General features: G+C 42.7%; 1 protein-coding gene across 4 annotated transcripts in view; it reads left to right on the top strand.

Annotated features, from left to right (window-relative positions):
• LOC127646422 (gamma-aminobutyric acid receptor subunit beta-3) overlaps nucleotides 1–19,638 on the top strand; it is a 139,279-nt gene extending 119,641 nt beyond the window's left edge. For 2 of the 4 annotated variants that reach the window (XM_052130061.1, XM_052130062.1), the window contains 3 exons: nucleotides 6,682–6,926; nucleotides 13,866–13,946; nucleotides 17,471–19,638. In XM_052130061.1, coding sequence (XP_051986021.1) covers nucleotides 6,682–6,926; nucleotides 13,866–13,946; nucleotides 17,471–17,821 — 677 coding nt within the window. In that variant the 3' untranslated portion in view covers nucleotides 17,822–19,638. The remainder of the gene's footprint in view (nucleotides 1–6,681; nucleotides 6,927–13,865; nucleotides 13,947–17,470) is intronic. The other 2 variants (XM_052130063.1, XM_052130064.1) reach the window with 1 other exon arrangement.
• The last annotated feature ends 369 nt before the right edge of the window (nucleotides 19,639–20,007 follow it).

The raw sequence follows: 20,007 nt of genomic DNA, 5'->3' as shown, positions 1-20,007 counted from the left end.
TGGCGGGTGCCCCCACCTGAGGAGGAGAGCAGCTGAATGACGGGGAATGGGAGGGTACATTCTCCCAAGGCCGGGAAGCTGGTCTCTGGAACCCTCCACGCCTGCGCGGGGCAGGAACGGGCCCTGGGGAGAGAACAGAAGGAGAGAACATTGGGGAGGGGGCCGAGGGTAGGGGCAGACACAAGGGAAGGGGAAAGAGAGAGAGACGAAGAAGAAGAGGGCTCGTCCGCCCTCGGGATCGCCGCCAAGTGGTCCTCCGCCAGCCGAACAGCTTCCTCCAGCGACGCCGGGCGATGGCACTGGACCCACCCCCCCGTCTTCCGAGGCAGCCGTTGAACGAACTGTTCCAGTACCACCTGGTCGATTACTCCCTCGATGTCGCGGTCCCCATGAGCAGCCACCTCCGACAGGCGTCCCGGAGCCGTTGAGCTGAACGCATAAGCGGGCGATCGGACATTCCTAGTTTCATGCCCCGGAAGAGTTGGCGATTCTCTTCCGGGCTCCGACCGACCCGCTGCAGAATAGACCTCTTCAGATCGGTGTAAGCCAGGAGGTTCGTCGCCGGCAGCTGCTGTGCTGCAAGTTGAGCTTCCCCGGACAGGAGGGGAATCAGGCGGGCTGCCCACTCTTCGTGGGGCCAGCCCCAGATTTCTGCTGAGCGCTCGAACAAATCGAGGAAGGCCTCAGGATCATCTGCTGCCCCCATCTTCTGTAGCATGGGGGGGGCAGCGTAGCGCGGGTGTCCGGGGTCGGAGCCTCCTCCTGGCTGAGGAGGCTCCAGATGACAAGCCGGTCCTCTGCCTGAGCCCGCATGATTTCGAAAAACCGCCGATCTTGGTCCTGCCGGAGCTCAAGCAGGGATTGCTGGTGGCCTTGATGCAGCGTCGGAGGGACTGGAGGACTTCTGCCAGCTGGGAGGACTCTATTGGGCGACCACTTTCCATGCTTCCTTTAAAGTCCCGGGTTTCGGCACCAGTGTAAAGCTTCTCACAGGAAGGAGGACAGGAAACTGGTCTTCAGCACAAGGTAAGCTTTTAATTCTCTTTGGTTTTACAGTATTTCTACCACACCCACAATATAATGCCAAACACTGAGTTTGCTTGTCGTCTCTCTCTGACTGGAGGCTCTGTGTCTGCTTTTATGCCGCTCTCCTCGTGCTCACTGGAATTAGAGACAGGTGTTAGGCATAATTTAGCTCAGGTGTAAGTGCCCTTACCGCTTTCCTCTCCCGGACGGGCGCTTGACCACGCCCCCACTGCCACAGTGCCGTTGTGATTTAATGTGCTGAGTAACTTAAATTTTCCCACCGTATCCGATATTAAAATCAGTCCAACACACTTTACAAAAGGTGTGGGCATTGTCCATATGGCTATGAGATATTAAATTAAATTATTCCGTCCAGCTGTTGTTAAATTTACATGTATATACTGTATATATTTTTTTCCCGCTGGAGCACCACCTGAGTTTTCTCCTCTCATCTACCAATGATGCTTGATTCAACTTCCCGCTTCTACTACCTGCACAGATATCAACAGCGAAACTGGTTTGTAGGTTGCCAGGTTGCGGTCACAAATGGGTTGAAAATAGTATGATTTGTCAATTGTGTGAGTAGGATGCGTTTCATACAAGATCTGGCAACTGGACAACCTTGGAATAATATATTGATGTGATTATTCATGGGAGATTTAACAAAACGGGAGGGGGTGGGAGATGGGTGTGAAATACTGTAGGCTCCCGGGGAAAACGGGAGTGTTGACAAGTATGGGAACATAGTTGTTATTAAGACTTCATAGAGGTTTTAGATCTTCTGTATTATTATATATGTTGTTTTGTTGCAAATAGTTGTTTCATGTGATGTCATCATTAGGGTGATCTGTGTCCTTTTTGATCAAGTTGGACCAAGTTGCAACACTATCTCAGTTCTCTTTATGCTTGTGCAAATAATGTACTGGTTTCTATGCATTTCTCTGGAGAAATAAGTTATTTAATGATTGAACTAGAATCAGGATTTATCTTATTTGAGCTGTGTTGTGTGACCTAATTTTGAGTCAATTCAATTAAAATTATTAAGTAAAAACAACATGTATATACAAATCTGAGTTAAATCTACTTCCATCTAGTTACCTTAACTTAAAAAGTTAAGATGATTCTATATGATCACCAAGTTATCTGAACTTAATTACACAAGTTTCGGAGATGCCACTATCAATGAAGTAAAGTTAACTTAGTAGTGTTTTCAGAGTAAACCCATATGACTTTCTGGTAACAATTTCTATGAGGCCCATATTTATAATACATTATAAAGGCATTATGATGCATTAGTAATGTCTCATAATGCGCCTTATAATTGATTATAACTTCATAAATAATTGTAACCACAATTATAATACATTATAATACATACCTATTCATAGTTATACCTACAGAATAACATAAGCAACATCCTATTTTATCTGCAGAAGTTATGATGTATTATATATATATTTGTAATATATATACAGTGCATCCGGAAAGTATTCACAGCCTTTGCCATGACACTCAAAATTTAGCTCAGGTGCATCCTGTTTCCACTGATCATCCTTGAGATGTTTCTACAACTTGATTGGAGTCCACCTGTGGTAAATTCAGTTGATTAGACATGATTTGGAAAGGCACACATCTGTCTATATAAGGTCCCACAGTTAACAGTGCATGTCAGAGCACAAACCAAGCCATGAAGTCCAAGGAATTGTCTGTAGACATCCGAGACAGGATTGCATCGCACAGATCTAGGGTAGGGTACAGAAAAATTTCTGCAGCATTGAAGGTCCCAATAAGCACAGTGGCCTCCATCATCCATAAATGGAAGAAGTTTGTAACTACCAGGACTCTTCCTAGAGCTGGCCAAACTGAGCGATCGGGAGAGAGGGGCCTTAGTCAGGGTGGTGACCAAGAACCCGATGGTCACTCTGACAGAGTACCAGAGTTTCTCTGTGGAGAGAGGAGAAATTTCCAGAAGAACAACCATCTGTGCAGCACTCCACCAATCAGGCCTGTATGGTAGGGTGGCCAGATGGAAGCCACTCCTCGGTAAAAGGCACATGACAGCGCACATGGAGTTGCCAAAATGCACCTGAAGGACTCTCAGACCATGAGAAACAAAATTCTCTGGTCTGATGAAACAAAGATTGAACTCTTTGGCCTGAATGGCAAGCATCATATCTGGAGGAAACCAGTCACCACTCATCACCTGGCCAATACCATCCCAACAGTGAAGCATGGTGGTGGCAGCATCATGCTGTGGGGATTTTTTGTAGCGGCAGGAACTGGGAGACTAGTCAGGATCGAGAGAAAGATGAATGCTGCAATGTACAGAGACATCCTTGATGAAAACCTGCTCCAGAGTGCTCTGAACCTCAGACTGGGGTGAAGGTTCATCTTCCAACAGGACAACGACCCTAAGCACACAGCCAAGATAACAAAGGAGTGGCTAAGGGACAACTCTGTGAATGTCCTTGAGTGGCCCAGCCAGAGCCCAGACTTGAACCCGGTTGAACATCTCTGCAGAGATCTGAAAATGGCAGTGCACTGACGCTCCCCATTCAACCTGATGGAGCTTGAGAGGTCCTGCAAAGAAGAATGGGAGAAACTGCCCAAAAATAGGTGTAAGCCCGTTTATCGGTCCAGTGGCGGTCTCCAATAATACGGGTGAAGGTCTCTGCGCGTTACTGTCTTTCCTTTTACGCAACATGACAAGATTAAATGAAATACATTTTCTCTTATGTATTACCTCGTTATTTCATCTGACTCCATAAATGAAAAAGGTTTTAATGATATCTGAGCATCATTAAAAGTGAGCGAATGTTTGATTATTTTTTTTAACTCTTTAATTATATTTTACTCGTTCAGATTAGGAAACTATGTCGCTTTGAGGTCCTCGCGTGTTTTTCTCTTTTACGCGGGTCTTACGATCACAAGCTCATCAGTCTTTGATCATCAAACAGAGGTAATTGCTATATACCTAAGAACGGTCACATTCACGTTTACACAATCAAAGATACATCAGTATAGCCCCCATGGAATTACATACATTTGAATTTAACTTAACGTTCTCTCCAGTAGAGGTCACGGCCATTATTACAGATATAAGTTGACCAACATAACTTCTCTTATAATAGCTTTGGTTTTTCCCCACGTACACTTATCTGGAGAAACATTAAATTAAAACAGAGGTAAGACACACCCGAATTTAGATTGGTCAAGCAGCATTTGCTGTTCTAAACGGAAATTCCCTTTTTGTCTTTGCAAACCAAGTACACTTGAATTGATGCCAAATATTAGTCGTCACTAATCTGACGCATACTTGCGGTAACATACAAATTGTTTAATCTACTTGGGAAAACTATTTCAGAGTCAGTCAGAATAAAATCAAATGTTTACAATTTATTGACCAGGTAACAGAACAATAATTCAAAATCCAATTGATAGAGTAAAATCATCGATCAATAAAATATAATGACAACAATTCGGAAATCGAGGAATTTTATAGAAATATTTACCTGGCTACGAAAACTACACAGCGATCGTGTGGGAAGTCTACCTACAGACTCCCCGAACATTTGCCCATTTTCCTTATAAACCCAGGTAATTCAATATGCTTACCAAATGGTGATGTCTGTCATTATAATTAGATTTTGGTCCCCTATTGAGGGGTTCACAACTGTGGGATTAGAATTTGTAATTGAATGGGTTTTTGATTCCTGTCGATATACATACAGGAGGTAGTTTGTATGGAGGATCTGGGGGAGGGCACACCTTTAAGGGGAACACCACATTTCTCATATTTTATAACTTCTTTTAGCTTTTCATTATGGCTGGGAGAATAAGACCAGTTTACCAGGCGCACTGAGACACTTTAAATGATACCAAACATGTATAGTTACTTTTTTGTACACACTTAACATTGCATAGGTTTTTAGTGCGCTTTAAGTGAGGAGGAGAAGGGGGAGTTGATGAGACTGTAGAAGTGAGGTGTGAGCTGCACTGTGTGCTGCGTCTCGGATGTTGCTGTTACTTATTGCAAGAGAAAGTTCAAATGTTAATTCTCATGAGAGCCTTTTGTTTTCTCGAGGGGTAGTCCAGACTTGCTGGCATCTGCCTTACATAGGTGTGCCAAGCTTGTAGCATCATACACAAAAAGACTTGAGGCTGTAATTGGTGCCAAACAAAGTGCTTCAACAAAGTATTGAGCAAAGGCTGTGAATACTTATGTACATGTGATTTTTTATATATTTTTTTATAAATTTGCAAAGATTTCAAGCAAACTTCTTTCACATTGTCATTATGGGGTATTTTTTGTAGAATTTTGAGGATTTTTTTTTATTATTTAATCAATTTTGGAATAAGGCTGTAACATAACAAAATGTGGAAAAGTGAAGCGCTGTGAATACTTTCCGGATGCACTATATATAATAGGTATGCTTAAAATAAAGTGACAAATGCAAGGTCTAACTATAAACATCCATAAGATATTTTTAAGTGGTTATAAGACATTACAAGTCATGCTGGAAGTTATATGCATTACACATGCACAAAATACAAAATAACACATATTCAATGAAAATTTTGAGATTACGAAAAACACGTACAAAGATAAATGGTAAAAATATATCAGACACTCTCTCTTTAGAAAAAATATGTATGTGTATCACACATGTAGCCAATCTTCTTGGGTGTAAACACACAATGAACGTTATTAACTTCTGCGGTGTTAAAATTGTATGTTGCTTGTGTTATAATGCATTATACTTTAAAGTATTACTATGAATAGGGGAAGTCTTATAATATAAGTATTATAACTGTAGTTCTAAATATTTTTGAGGTGTAATATGAGACATTAAGAATGCTGTATATTGCATGTGTAATACCTTTACAAAGCTTTACAAATATGGGCTTCATAGAAAGTGTGAAAATGTAACAATTAAGCTTCAAAAAGGACCCAAAAGCACCAAAAAAATGGTCCATACAACTTATATTCTATTTTTCAAGATGCCAGATGACCTATTTGACAAAATTTTACTTTAAATGTATCCCTTGCTCTGCCATACCTCTCCTTTGCACATTCACAAGAGTTCAGGAGAGAATTAGCAATGTCTGGTTTATCAACGAATCATTCTTTTGAGTCAGATCTTTGGTTTACAAAACCAGCCTGATAGATTTGTTCATGAAATGGACTCAACTCAATGATCCTACCGCAGTGGTTAACATTGATGACGATTATCAGTAAATAATTACTTAAATTTTGGTCTGTTCCTCACACAAAGCTAATGTATGTCTTTAGAAGACTTGGAATATAGCATATGAGTTGTAAGGACCACTTTTATTCTACATTTATTATGCTTTTTTTTACTTTTTTGAAGCTTTAAAAGTTCTATACTCATTCATCGTAATTGTATAAAAAGAGCATGGAGTTTTCGATTTCTTTCCTATTGTGTTCCATGAAAAAAATAGAAAGGTGATGACAGTATGTTCATTTTGGGTAAATTATTCCTTGAAAGTTAGCTGAAAGGCATAGACTTTCATACTGTAAACAATATGTTGGCATTCAACAGCTTGAATTCAATTTGCATGGCCATGATTCTGTTGCCTCAGTTGAACTGCATACATTTAAAATAAAATAAAAAATTGCTTAAAATTCCACAGGTATCACAACTGTGCTGACCATGACCACCATCAACACCCATTTGAGAGAAACACTTCCGAAGATCCCATATGTCAAAGCCATAGACATGTATCTGATGGGCTGCTTCGTATTTGTCTTCTTGGCTCTGCTGGAATATGCTTTCGTCAACTACATTTTCTTTGGACGAGGCCCACAGATGCAGAAGAAATTGGCTGAGAAAGCTGAGAAAGCAAATAATGACCGCAACAAATATGACAGCAACAAGGTAAAAGTCATTTTAATTTGTTGTAGTAACACTGCAGTAAATAGCTGTATTGTGCGTGAAAATGTTTTTTTGTGCGTGTGTGTTTTTTCATGTCTATATTTATAGTTGCTCAGAAAATGTTGTTACTGTAGCCTTTGGAAGCTTGACACAATGGCTCAACACTATTAGAACACTTTAGGACTTAAGTTTAAATTGAACTGAATTTAAAAATTTATGAAAATGTTGTATAAAGAAATTAGTACATACATTCCTCCAAATTAAATAACAGCATTATCTGACAACACAACAGCATTAAAGATATTTGCAATAAGAAGTGCTCTAGGCAATTAGGGGTGATACAACATGGAAATAGTTTGGTTTACAACTGGCAAATTTAAACATAAGTCAAGAATTAGAAACCTGCTGCCACTAAATCAATTTTAAATAATCCCTAATATGAAAAAAATTAAACTGGGAGTTTGGCTATTAAATGTTAATAACATTATCAATGTTGAGAATTCAGATGAAGTTCTCTTTGATAATATTTGTCCTTGTGGCTGCAAAAATCTTTAAGATTAATTTAATTTAGCAAACACTTACATTTGTATAGTTTATCAAACACTGCGTTGACTGCCATTTCAATTCAAAAGCAACTTCAATCCTTTTTTTGCAGAAAAATACTAAACACAAAAAAATAAAAATCTTCTATCTGTGTCAAGACTAGTTTTACATTTTATACAAATGTGTTTATGTGTACTATTTTTATAAAGTCTTTATAAAAAGTTATTTTTGTATTGTTGGTTTTGATTTAGTTTTGTTTTGCTTTTATTTAGTTGTGCTTTGTTTGTTTGTTTGTTTTTTTGTTTGTTTTTACCCATTTCCTTGTTGCAGTATCTTTAGTGGTCCAGAGCACATGACTTAGAAATACTACACATTTGCTCATATTTCATTTCAGTTTATGGTGCTTTGTTGTAGACCAACGGTATTGTGTTGTGGTGTGCTAAGTGTGTAACTGTCAGAATTGTGGCTTTTCCTAAAATGCTGTTAATGATGTGCCGCAAACTTACATGTACTTCGCTAATGCAAATATTGTGTTGTGCTGCAATATTGTAATACTGTAATACTGTAGCTGTCTTGATGGACCATTATAGATTAAATCATACAATGAACTTAAGATAAAATAATTTTCAAGCAGACACTACCTAATAGTGGGAGAACAAAGCTCTTAAATGTTAAGATCAGTTGGTTATTAAGTTATCGTTGGTGATGTATAGAATTTACAGTCAGATATCAAGAGGATGATTCTTAATCAAATAAAATTCAGCAAAGTTACTGCTATTTCTCTCTGTTGTGTTCCCAGTCTGAATGAATGCTGATAGCCCTACTTTAAATGCTTTGAAGGCTCTGGGGTCACACTGTTTTACCATCAAGTGCCTTAACCCAGGAATATTGTGTTAGAAATATGGCCACATTTTGTATGTGAAAAGTGAATCAATATTAATCAGAACAATAATGTCCTGAAAACATCTAGGTTACGAATGTAACCTCCGTTCCCTGATGGAGGGAACGAGATGTTGTGTCGGAGAAGCGACACTAGGGGTCTCTCTTGAGCAACGAAAATACCTCTGATCTATGAAAAAAGGCCAGTGAGAAGTTGGCAGCCAGTATTTGCATACCCCGCCCCCGGACATACGGGTATAAAGGCGAGGAAATACTAGAGTTAATTCAGGATTTTTCTGAGGAGCCGGAAATGGTTCTGGCCACTACAGCGGTTCGGCTCAGCGACGTGGCCGGGAAGACACAACGTCTCGTTCCCTCCATCAGGGAATGGAGGTTACATCCGTAACCTAGACGTTCCCTGTCTGTCGCTCTCTTCATCGTTGTGTCGGAGAAGTGACACTAGGGGTCCAATTTAAATCACGCCATGCGCTGATCCGTGTACGTGTTCTGCTGACACAGGAGCGGGCAGGTGTTTTTACGTGCCAAACGACTGGCTGTATCAGACTGCACGTACCCTTCCCTAATGCCCCAAAAAAGTCGTCGGAGTCCTTCTGGTTACCCTAGACAGGGGAACAAGGCGACACTTGCCAACCTGGGAATGGGCCAAGCCTGGCCGGGCGTCTTTTCTCTCTATGTTTCTCGCATAGAGCAATAGACGGCCGGGGCCCTTACATGCATCGAGGGAAGGGGGTCTTACCCAATTTCCTATTCTTTCAGGGGGAAAAGACCCTGCGGAGACCACACCTACCCGGCAGGGAGGTAAAGTGGTGAATACATCACATGTTTTTTTTTTAGGCGACATGTGGGAGTGGCGCGGTGGTAGATCCAGCCTCAGCGTGGGGGAGCTGCTACAACACAACGAACGGAGGGCAGCCGGAACTGCCTAAGGAAAACGTGGGTCCGCTTCGTAAGGGGACCGTATCATGGAGAATACAAACAGGTGGAGTCCGAGTAGGAGTCCTCACCCTGTGGAGCACCTATTCCAGTACAGGGTAGATTGAGTACCCGCAGTGGATTGGGTCGGCAAGTTCCTCCGCTGAACTGCGGACCCATGAGGGCTAGGGAGGGATCGACCAGTGATTCGAGAAGTGGAATCTCCTGGGAAAAAAGACGCACAATTTTACCTCAACCAAGAGAAAGGGCGCTATATGCAAGCGATTCACCCGGCCAGCCCATCAGCGTGTTACCGAGTTCTACTGGCTCGGACCTGAGAAAACACGGGATGAAACTGACTCAACCCTGAGATTGTAATATCTCGTAAAGGTGTTGGGTGCCGACGAGGACGCAACACTCCTTGTTGAGTGAGCTCGGACCCGCAAGGGGGGGAGGGAGGGCACGGCCTGGGTGTGATAGGCCAATTAAATGGCGTCTACTACCCAGTGGGAAAGCCTCTGTTTGGAGACAGCGTTTCCTTTCTGCTGCCCCCAAAGCATACAGAGCTGCTCAGAACAACCAGATAGGTATGCAAAGCACGTACCAGACACAGTAACGAAGAGGCTGGCTCTGCCTCCTCCTGGGGCAGCGCTTGCAGGTTCATTACCTGGTCTCTGAAGGGCGTGGTAGGAACCTTGGGCACATAGCTCAGTCACGGTCTTAGGATCACATGAGTGTCTGCCAGACCGAACTCCAGGCAAGTATCGCTGACAGAGAACACTTGCAGGTCCCCGACCTTCTTGATGGAAGCGAGCGCGATCAGCAGGGCAGTCTTAAGAGAGAGGGCCCTGAGTCGAACTGATTCTAGCGGTTCGAAGGGAGGTCTCTGGAGTCCCGCAAGGACTACCGAGAGATCCCATGAGGGGAACAGGCATGGCCGGGAGGGATTTAACCTCCGGGCGCCTCTTAGGAACCTGATGATTAAGTCGTGCTTACCAAGGGACTTGCCGTCTACTGTGTTGTGGTGAGCCACGATAGAAGCAACATACACCTTTAGGGTGGAAGGGGACAGCCTCCCCTCCAGCATCTCTTGCAGGAATAAGAGCACTGACATAACTGCGCAACTCTGTGGGTCTTCAGTCCGGGAAGAACACCAATCTGCGAACAAGCGCCACTTCAGGGCGTAGAGCTGCCTGGTAGAAGGGGCTCTGGCTTGGTTGATCGTGTCTACGACGGTAGGTGGTAGACCAGCTAGATCTTCCGCGTCCCGTCCAGGAACCAGAAGTGGAGTTTCCAGAGGCCTGGATGCGGATGCCAGAGTGTGTCCTTCCTCAGGGGAATTTGCCAGGGAGGAGCTGTCGTGAGGAGTACGAGGTCCGAGAACCAGGCCCGGGTGGGCCAATAGGGAGCCACTAGTGTGACTTGTTCCTCGTCCTCCCTGACCTTGCACAGCATCTGTGCAAGAAGGCTCACTGGGGGGAATGCATAATTGCGTAGCCCCGTGTTCCAGCTGTGTGCCAGTGTGTCTGCCCAAAGGGGAGGTTCTGTTTGGGCGTACCAGAGCGGGCAATTGGAGGTCTCTCAGGAGGCAAACAGGTCTACCTGGGCTCTGCCGAATCGTTCCCAAATCAGCCTGGACCGACTGGGGGTGAAGCCTCCACTCTCCGCTGGGCAAGCGTTGTTGTGACAGGGCGTCCGCTATCACATTGAGTTTGCGGGGGATGAGAGTGGCACGCAGCGACCTGAGTCGCTGCCGGCTCCAAAGGAGGAGACGACGGGCGAGTCGTGACATGTGGCGGGAGCGTACGCCGCCTTGGTGATTTATGTACGCTACCGCAGTGGTGCTGTCTGACCTGATTAGGACATGTTTGTCTGGAATTTATGGGAGAAACTTCCGCAGGGCAAAGAAAACAGTCATCAACTCTAGGCAATTGATATACCAGTGCCGCGGGGCCCCTCTCCAAAGGGGGCCCCTCTCCAACCCAATCTGGAGGAGTCGGTAGTGACCAGGACGCATCGTGGACACCTGCTAAAGGGGCACACCTGCCCGTAGAAAGCAGAGGTCTGTCCAGGGTTTGAGTGTTTTGCGGCAGGCGAGGGTGATTGTCACATGGTGTGTGCCACGGTGCCATGCTTGTCTCAGGACTCGAGTCTGAAGCCAGTGCTGTAGCGGTCTCATATGCATCAACCCCAGCGGCGTGGCTGCGGTGGAGGATGCTATATGCCCCAGGAGCCTCTGGAAGAGTTTTAGAGGGACTGTTGTGCCTGGCTTGAATTTGGCGAGGCATCTCAGCACCGACTGCGCATGCTCGTTGGTGAGACGTGTTGACATTGAGACTGAGTCTAAATCCATGCTGAGAAAGGAGATGCTCTGAACCGGGTTGAGCTTGCTCTTTTCTCGGTTGACCTGAAGCCCCAAGCAGCTGAGGTGTTTGAGCACCTGGTCTCTGTGAGCGCATAGTAACTCTCGGGAGTGGGCCAGTAAGAGCCAGTCGTTGAGGTAATTGAGTATGCCGATGCTGGCTTCTCGTAGCGCGGCATGAGTTGCCTCTGCGACTTTTGTGAGTAAAAGAGTAAAAGTTTATCGCGGCTTTGAGTAAAAGGGTAGCGATCTCCGCGCGCAGGAATTTGGCATGTTCGCCGCGTACTGCGGTAAAGCGGAAGCCCGCGAAGGGGGGCGGGGGCCTGGCAAACTGAATTGCGTAACCAAGTCAGATGGTCCGGGCAAGCCAGCGTGATGGGTTGGGAAGTGAGAGCCACGCATCCAATCTCCGTGCTAGGGGCACCAAGGGGACGAGTATTTTTGACGTACCCGGTGGGGCTTCGCAGCAGGGCGGAGCAGGTAGTACGCCGTTGGGAGGCGAGGACGCGTCCCGAGGCTCTGGTGCTGAGAAAAGACTTGAAGCACTTACTTTGCTCCGCACACCCGGCAGGGGGCGGGTTAGTGACTGAGGAGGAGGTCTTGTAATGGCGTCCTCTGGACTCGTCAGAACCGGCCGGCCAGTGGACAGTCATGGGGCTGAAGGCGGATCTGGGACCGCATCCAGCATGCCGGGACTGTTGAGATCTGGTGGCAGAGTGCCGTGAGAACAGCATTTGTGGGCCAGATGACCCAGAGACAAAGTAAATACCCTTTTATTGAGAATTTGGGTACCGCTGCCCCGGTTAAGGGGAGCAGCAAATGAAATAAATTCAAAAGAAGATTCTCCTCCCGGCCCTCCACCGGGGGACGGAGGGGTCTTACCATCTCCAGAGCTAACATCTTGGGCTCTGGGTCGTCTGTCTCAGGAGTGCCTGGGAGCCTTCCGGGTCCTTGAGGGGGTGTCCTTGAGATGGGGGCGTCTGCTTCCTGGACTTTACCCAGCATTTCTAAACGGTGAAGAAACAGACGGAGGCGATTTCTCATATCCTGCCCCGCCGCAAGCCTGCTGCCATGGGCCATGCCCCGTCTGCAAGCCGAGGGCGTCTCCCTGCGAAGAAACGTGCAATTCTTTATGCGCCTTGGCCTGGTGGACTTGCAGGAGGGCCATGGCGTGCAGGGCGGAAGCGGCATGTCCGGCGGCGCTGTAGGTCTTCGCTGTCAGTGAGGATGTTGTCCTACAGGCCTTGGAAGGGAGTACAGGGCGACCCCGCCAGGTGGTAGGGTTTCCGGGGCATAAGTGGAGCACAACAGCCCTATCCACTGGGGGAATCACCGTGTACCCGTGGGCCGCTCCACCGTCGAGGGTAGCGAGAGCGGATTAGCGCATGGCTTTGTGATGTTGTGTGGTGTAAGGTGCCCTCCACAGTGACGTCAGCTCATCATGCACCTCCAGGAAAAACGGGACCGGGGGGGGAGGCACAGCCGTGAGTGGTGCCCAGACCCCAGGAACCACTCATCCAGCCGCAATGGCTGTGGGGAGGACGGAGGGTTCCCAGGAAAGCATGTCGGACATCTGAGCGTCAGCCTCAGCTTGGGCGTACTGGCCCGAAGGCGGCAGCCCAAGGGAGTCATCCTCGTCAGACGCCACGCTCTCCGATGCAGCGGCGAGCTCAACTGCTTCGAGCTCCGGAGGATAAGCAGGTTGGCTGTGAGGTGAGCCACTGTTGCCTCGAGCACGGACAGGAGTCAACGAGCGTGCCGGGGGACGGGTGGTCTGAGGGGGGGGGGCCGCTGCCATCCCCAAATCGCTTCCAGCACCACACGCACTGCCCTCAATCCTGTGGGAAGAAAGAGCAATGCAGGGGGCGGCTGGAGTGGCTTACTTTCAGTTGAAAGCGAGCTGCGACCGCAACGTTGCATAAACCATCCACAAACGCAGCCTCGATGTGATCGCTACCCAGACACACGAGACAACGCAAATATGCGAGGTATGCAAATACTGGCTGCCAACTTCTCATTGGCCTTTTTTCATAGATCAGAGGTATATTCGGTGCTCAAGAGAGACCCCTAGTGTCATTTCTCCGACACAACGTCGAAGAGAGCCACTGACGGGGAACAGATATGTTTTGTTGTATGTTCAGTGCACTTTTAGGCAAAAGTTGAGATTTATCCTGAGGTAACTCAGATGAAGAGGAACTCTTGTTTGTGTTTTTTTTCTGACACAGTCTGTTCAGGAAGGAGGCAATTGCAAGGTGTCATCCCTTAAACAGTCCAATCAGGTACAAGGCCACCATCACTCACGAGGGGTGAGTGTATGTATTGCTGGCTGTTGTGTCGACATTTTCAAGCTTCTTCCAGATGTTCCTCCAGCAATTTTTCCTAGAAACAATTTCCCTCATATTTATTATAGAGAACATGGACCCACATTATATTAGGTGTCTTTAACTACAATAGACTTTTTTTGATACAATGCACTGTACTTATTATGTACATATGTGTTGTTGCATTTTACTTACATTTGAATTACCTGCATGTAATTACATCTGTAGTTAAACTGTTAACCTTAAAGGCAGCATGAAACGGAAGTTACGACCAACTTTACTTCTGTATTTTTACGTATTTCTGAGTGAAACAGCTTATCAGACAAGAAAAAAATGAACAACAGGGATTTTCATTTATCCATTGGTTGTTGATTGGATTGTGAAAATATTGGCGTTGCATAGCGGAATGGAGGCAGATCTGAATGTGAGTTTTCAGTGGACACAGTCACCCCTAAAACCATGGTGCTCGAGTCAGAGCCGGTTCAGGGTGAAATTAAGCAGCGATTTCAACACATTTATTATCAAACTGACACCATAAACGCATGAGCACATTGGGGTCTTTGCTTACAAAGAGGTTGTAGCCATTGAAAAACAAGTGAGTAAAAGATATTTTAACATTTAAATCACATACACCAAATATAAAGCACTTATTTGTGCTGTGCATCCCAATATAACTGCATTCAATAATATAAGTAAACTCCAGAGGCATCCGAAGTGTTGTATTCATTAGTGATCAAATCAGGTTCGGGCGTGAAATGTCTCAAACACAACCACGAATTCGCCGTTATTCATCTTCATTCGAATTGTAAATTCAAGCCAGCTGACCTGTAACCAAGTTTGGGTTAAGGAATGATAGTTTCGAAGACAAACAGATGAAATACACCTTCTATCTTCACCAACATGCGATTGATGTTTTGTTGAACTCTACACAATGTTGTGGTATTTATAAGAATGGGACAGGGTTTAAGCAGATTAAATGATTGGAGAAGTCCTGCATACGTCGTCAGAGAGAAGTCTGTCGTTTCACCGGAAGATCGAGTTATGTTATTTCGATTAAAGATTACGAGGAAAAAAAAAAAAACAGAAACATATGCATGGATGAATCATTCACAATAAGATCAGTAACAGGCATTTAAAAAAATAGATAGGGTGAATTTTCATTTTATGCCGAATTTAACCTCCAACCCTTACACGAAACTCTAACCCTAAATCTGTACCTGAATCTCAGTAGCAGCAAATGTGGATCTTGTGAGAATTTTGCTGAACAAAATATAGTTACACAATAAGTACATTGTATTGTATGTATTTTAATGTTAGTACATAGTAGTTAAAGACACCTAATATAAAGTGTGACCTGATAACATACATAAGCCTGTCTTGACATATGTTTTGTGTATTGGTGATGGAGTTTTCTTGTGCCATCTCGCTTTTGTACCTTCCTACTCTTTTCTCCATATGTGATTTCAGATCCTGTTGAAAGATCAGCAAGATTTTTAGAATTCTATTTACTTACATGTCCTTCATTCATATAGTCGGATATTTCGGTTCAGTACACTAAGTATGCCATTCCACACTATGCCATCCTCATGTTCTGTTGTTGTTTTCCCATCTGACAGCATCACAAACTTTGATCAAGATTATGACTTGATGATTTCTGATAGAATGTATTTCTGAATTATTTATTGATGCAGAGAATAATAGGTAACACCAAATAAACAATTAATCTAATGGAGGGACCTCTTCTTGTGAAAAAAACCTTGTTGATGTTGTTCCAAGAAATACAGATTGCGGTGCATCTGTCATTTACTGTTGGGAAGTTGTTGTTTTTTCTTTACTTTTAACCAAACTGATTCTTTCAAAGTGTTCATTTGAATAAATCTGTCAAAAAAATAATAATTATATATATATATATATATAAAAATTGTGTGATTCATTTGAGTTAGCACTCAAAATTGCTCCTTGAAATCTCCTTGTGTCATGTTACATGCAAAGGTGATGTTTATCACTGTATTTTCAATCATGTAAATCAGTTAGTGTGTTTATTGTAGTTAATGTAAATGTATGTGTTCCAGTTACTGTATGTTTGCTGTTGCCAACCCAAGTCTGTTTTGTGTTTGTTCCTTTTTGATTTGATAAAAATAAGAACACAAGGAATATATTGCTTTGTTTATGTTTCCCACATGCTGTATTACACCTCCAGAACCACCATATAGAAATTCTCTTTTAATAAAAATGCTAAATATGATCCTTGTGTTGTTACCAACTTTCCAGTTCTTATTTACAGTAGCCTTAATTCAGTTCATTAACAAAACTGCTGTTTAGCTGTTTATAACCTTAATATAAATTGTATTCTCTGTTCACAGTCTAAAAGTCTATGACCCAACAATTTGAGATTGCAATTACAAGATTACAAGTGTACATGTTTCGGCAGAGGTGTCATTTACGGGTGGGACAGGTCCCTACCACTTTTTGCCTGTCGATGTTCTCTCGTGCATAAAGACGCTCGATCTACTTGCTCTGCTGTTCAGCAGCTCATGCTCATATCCAGTTTAATTGCAAAAGAACAAACAAATGTGTCCCCACTCATGATACACATTACATCCACTAATGTACAGATGCAAAATTTGTTTATTAAATTAAAATGTTATCTTTAGATAACTCAGCGGATTACAACCCAGAACTCCTAGAACTAGAGCCAGTCTTTCAGGTGCATGCTGTACTGATGCATATATTTATCCACTGACTAACCAAATCCCAGTACTGACAGTGTCAAATGTTTGAAACAAGTTATCAAATTAATTGTGAAATATTTATCAGAGCGCTTGAATTGGTAATTAATAATGACTATTTATTAAAACAGTAAAAGATTATTTGACATTATCTGCACATAACCTAATTAATGTTCATGAGTTTTGCCACTTTGTGATGTCACAAACAGTCCCCACCACTATTTAAAACAAAGTGACGCCCATGTGTTTCGACCATCTAATATTCAAACTGCATTAGCATTGATGAAAATGTATTTTATCAGATGTTTTTTTGTGCAAGAAATGACAAAACGAGTGCTGTTCACTTCTAAATGCTGTGTTGTATAGCCTGAACTTAAACAGCCCTGAATACTGCTAATATAAGTTTTTTGTCATGTGTCTATGGTATTGTTTAATATATAGTATAGCTCGTTTTTACTTTCTGTTGTGAGCCGTACAGTGAACATTACAATGCAATGGTTGTATATTGCAAATAAGACCAGTTCTTTTGTTCAAAGAACTGTTCTGAAGGCCATTACATAGTACATTTTATTCTTCCCTTATGTATTTCATGTGAGTGCATCCATTATAGATCATCTAACTACCAGTCCCACTGTGAGAGAGAACCTTCTATACAGAGGGGTTCAAAAGTCAATATTAAAAATCTAGGATTTAAAATCTAATTTAAAAGATTAAACAATGTCTTAAATGGCTTGCATTCTTTAAAAATACATATATGGTAACCAGTTCTTCTGCTTGCAGGTGGACTCCCAGGGAAACATCCTTCTGACCACCCTGGAGATCCACAATGAGGTGGCCGGGAATGAGATCACGACCAGCGTTAGCGAGGCCCGAAACTCCACTTCAATGGTGTTCGATAACTCAGGAATCCAGTATCGGAAGCAGAGCACAACGCGGCCTGAGACGGGCCGCCACAGCCTGGACAGGAACACACAGTCCAAGAAACCGCGGCTACGCAGGCGTTCTTCCCAGCTCAAAATCAAAATCCCTGACCTCACAGATGTGAACGCTATTGATCGATGGTCACGGATAATATTTCCCTCTGTTTTTTCTCTTTTTAACATGATCTATTGGTTGTACTACGTGAATTAGGCCTCAGATGTCAATGAGGTTTTCCCTTCACAATAATTTTTCATGTTGCCAAGTGGAAATTTGAGATTTCTTTTTGCTCTACGGGACGTACTTGTGCGCCATATGTACTATTTCAAGGTTTTTCTACATTTTAACCCTTGCGGTGTACCTAAGGGATCCTATGGAATGCTACCTGCACTTAAACGTGCTGTTTACCATGCCCATACCCAAACATATGCACTCAAACATTCCCATGCACTCAAATTCACGCTAAATAAATGTTCTAATGACTATCTCCGTACACGGAAGTTGAATTTTGAAGCCACAGGACTTCTGCATGATGCACTCAGAGCTGTTTTTAATTTGTACAGTCTGGATATAAATTTATGTATTGCTTATTCATATTGAGAGATGATTTTTGCAAATGTTTCATGCCAATAAATCTTAATTGTCAGAGCACAGGAGATTAGTATTGAAAGAGCATTATATTGTGGAAATGCAACATAATGAGGGCTGTAGGTCAAATTACGTCTTTTGTTTCAGAGCTTGCTTTTTAAACACAAGCTGTACTAAACTTTACACTCTGCTGTTATGATCTTATTTAGACAAAGTTTGTGTATAATCATGTTATGATATGCTTTTGGAACTTGATTTCCATCTGCCTTGGTTTGATGCCACTTTTTGAAATCATCATGGAAAATGCTTCAGTACATGTAAGATCAGACAATAATTTTACATTCATCTAATTTCAAGGATATCAAGAAGATAAAAAAATGAACAAAAAACACTGGAAATGTGGAATATTACCATCAGGGCCTGCAAAGGATTTCCAAGATGCCATCATAAGTATTATAGGATGCTATCAACATCATACATAATTAGACATACATACCTGATATTGTGTTTCAGATTTGTTGCTTTTTTTAAAGTAGATGTGTAGCAAATACTGTATGATTTTCAAGTGAAAGGATGGATGTGTTTTTCCCTCCTTTTTTAAGAATGCTTGAGTCAGTATTTTATTAAGATATTATTGTAGGCCTTATGTAAACATCATATGGCCATTTACAATGCTTGTTTGACCGAATACATTTGGGAAGGGTTATTTTAGCAGAAGGTGAAAGGAAAAGCTCCTAATGCATTTCAGACAATTGTACGTTGACATCAATACACAACTTGTCTCAGGTTCTCCTCCTACAACATGAACATTATCCATATTTCTTATTTTTTTGATCGTCAGTATTCAAATCATATTTGTTGTAATCATTTGTATTATATCCTTGTGTACAGCAACAATGATAACATAGCAGATTGTTCTTGACATAGGGACAGCATGATATTGTTTGCATTTAGAGGTTCTATACTGATTGTATTCAATTTTGTTTGGGAGATTTCTTTAACACCATGCAGTCATTATGAGCACTTTTCCAATTTTCAGGGACCGAAAACCTTGCTGTCTGGTTGGAGAGTAATGCTGTATACTCAACTCCTGCTTGCATACAATCTAAATATATTTATAAATCTCTTAAAAATATTCTGTGTGAGCTGATAACGTCATTTTAACAGGTTGTTTGCAGTTACATTGTGTCAGTAGATGCTCATTAATACTTTAATTCCTTTTCTTCCCTCTTCTATTGTATGTTGTACATATATAACCCATGATTCAGATGTGTGACCAATTTCTTTATTTTTCTTTTTTTCTAATATTCTGTTTTGAGGTTTTATTCTGTAAAGTCAACCCCACAAATCACCAAATCACTATTTATGAAATATGTTTAAATTATTAGATAAATGAGGGGTGAATGCCCAGAGGACAATATAAGGAAAATGAATAAACTTTACAAAACTCACGTTTGTGACTTAAACATCTTGTGATTGCTATAATAATATTGTTATCACTTTAATTGTATAAAAAAAGATGCAATGAAAGTGAATGGTTCCTGAGGAAATCTGTCATTAAGATTTGGCCATACTGGTTGTGAATAACATGTGGGTACATTTTCAATTTAGGGTGAACTACCTTTTTAAATATACGTACACTCTGCCCAGTTTCTTGGGTTTGAAAAGTGATAGGAATAGATCCAGTTTTTGTGACAAGAACAAAGGAACAAAAGTAAAATTCAGCAAGATTTCTCAAACATTGTAAATAAAAACATCAAACTTTGTCCTACAGTTCTGGAGGAAACAATTGGCATGCTGTAAATGCCAGA

Source organism: Xyrauchen texanus, chromosome 7 (assembly GCF_025860055.1).
Source record: "Xyrauchen texanus isolate HMW12.3.18 chromosome 7, RBS_HiC_50CHRs, whole genome shotgun sequence".
Lineage (NCBI taxonomy): Eukaryota > Metazoa > Chordata > Actinopteri > Cypriniformes > Catostomidae > Xyrauchen > Xyrauchen texanus.
Note: the sequence above shows the minus strand (reverse complement) of the source record. Positions and strands in the feature narration are given on the sequence as shown.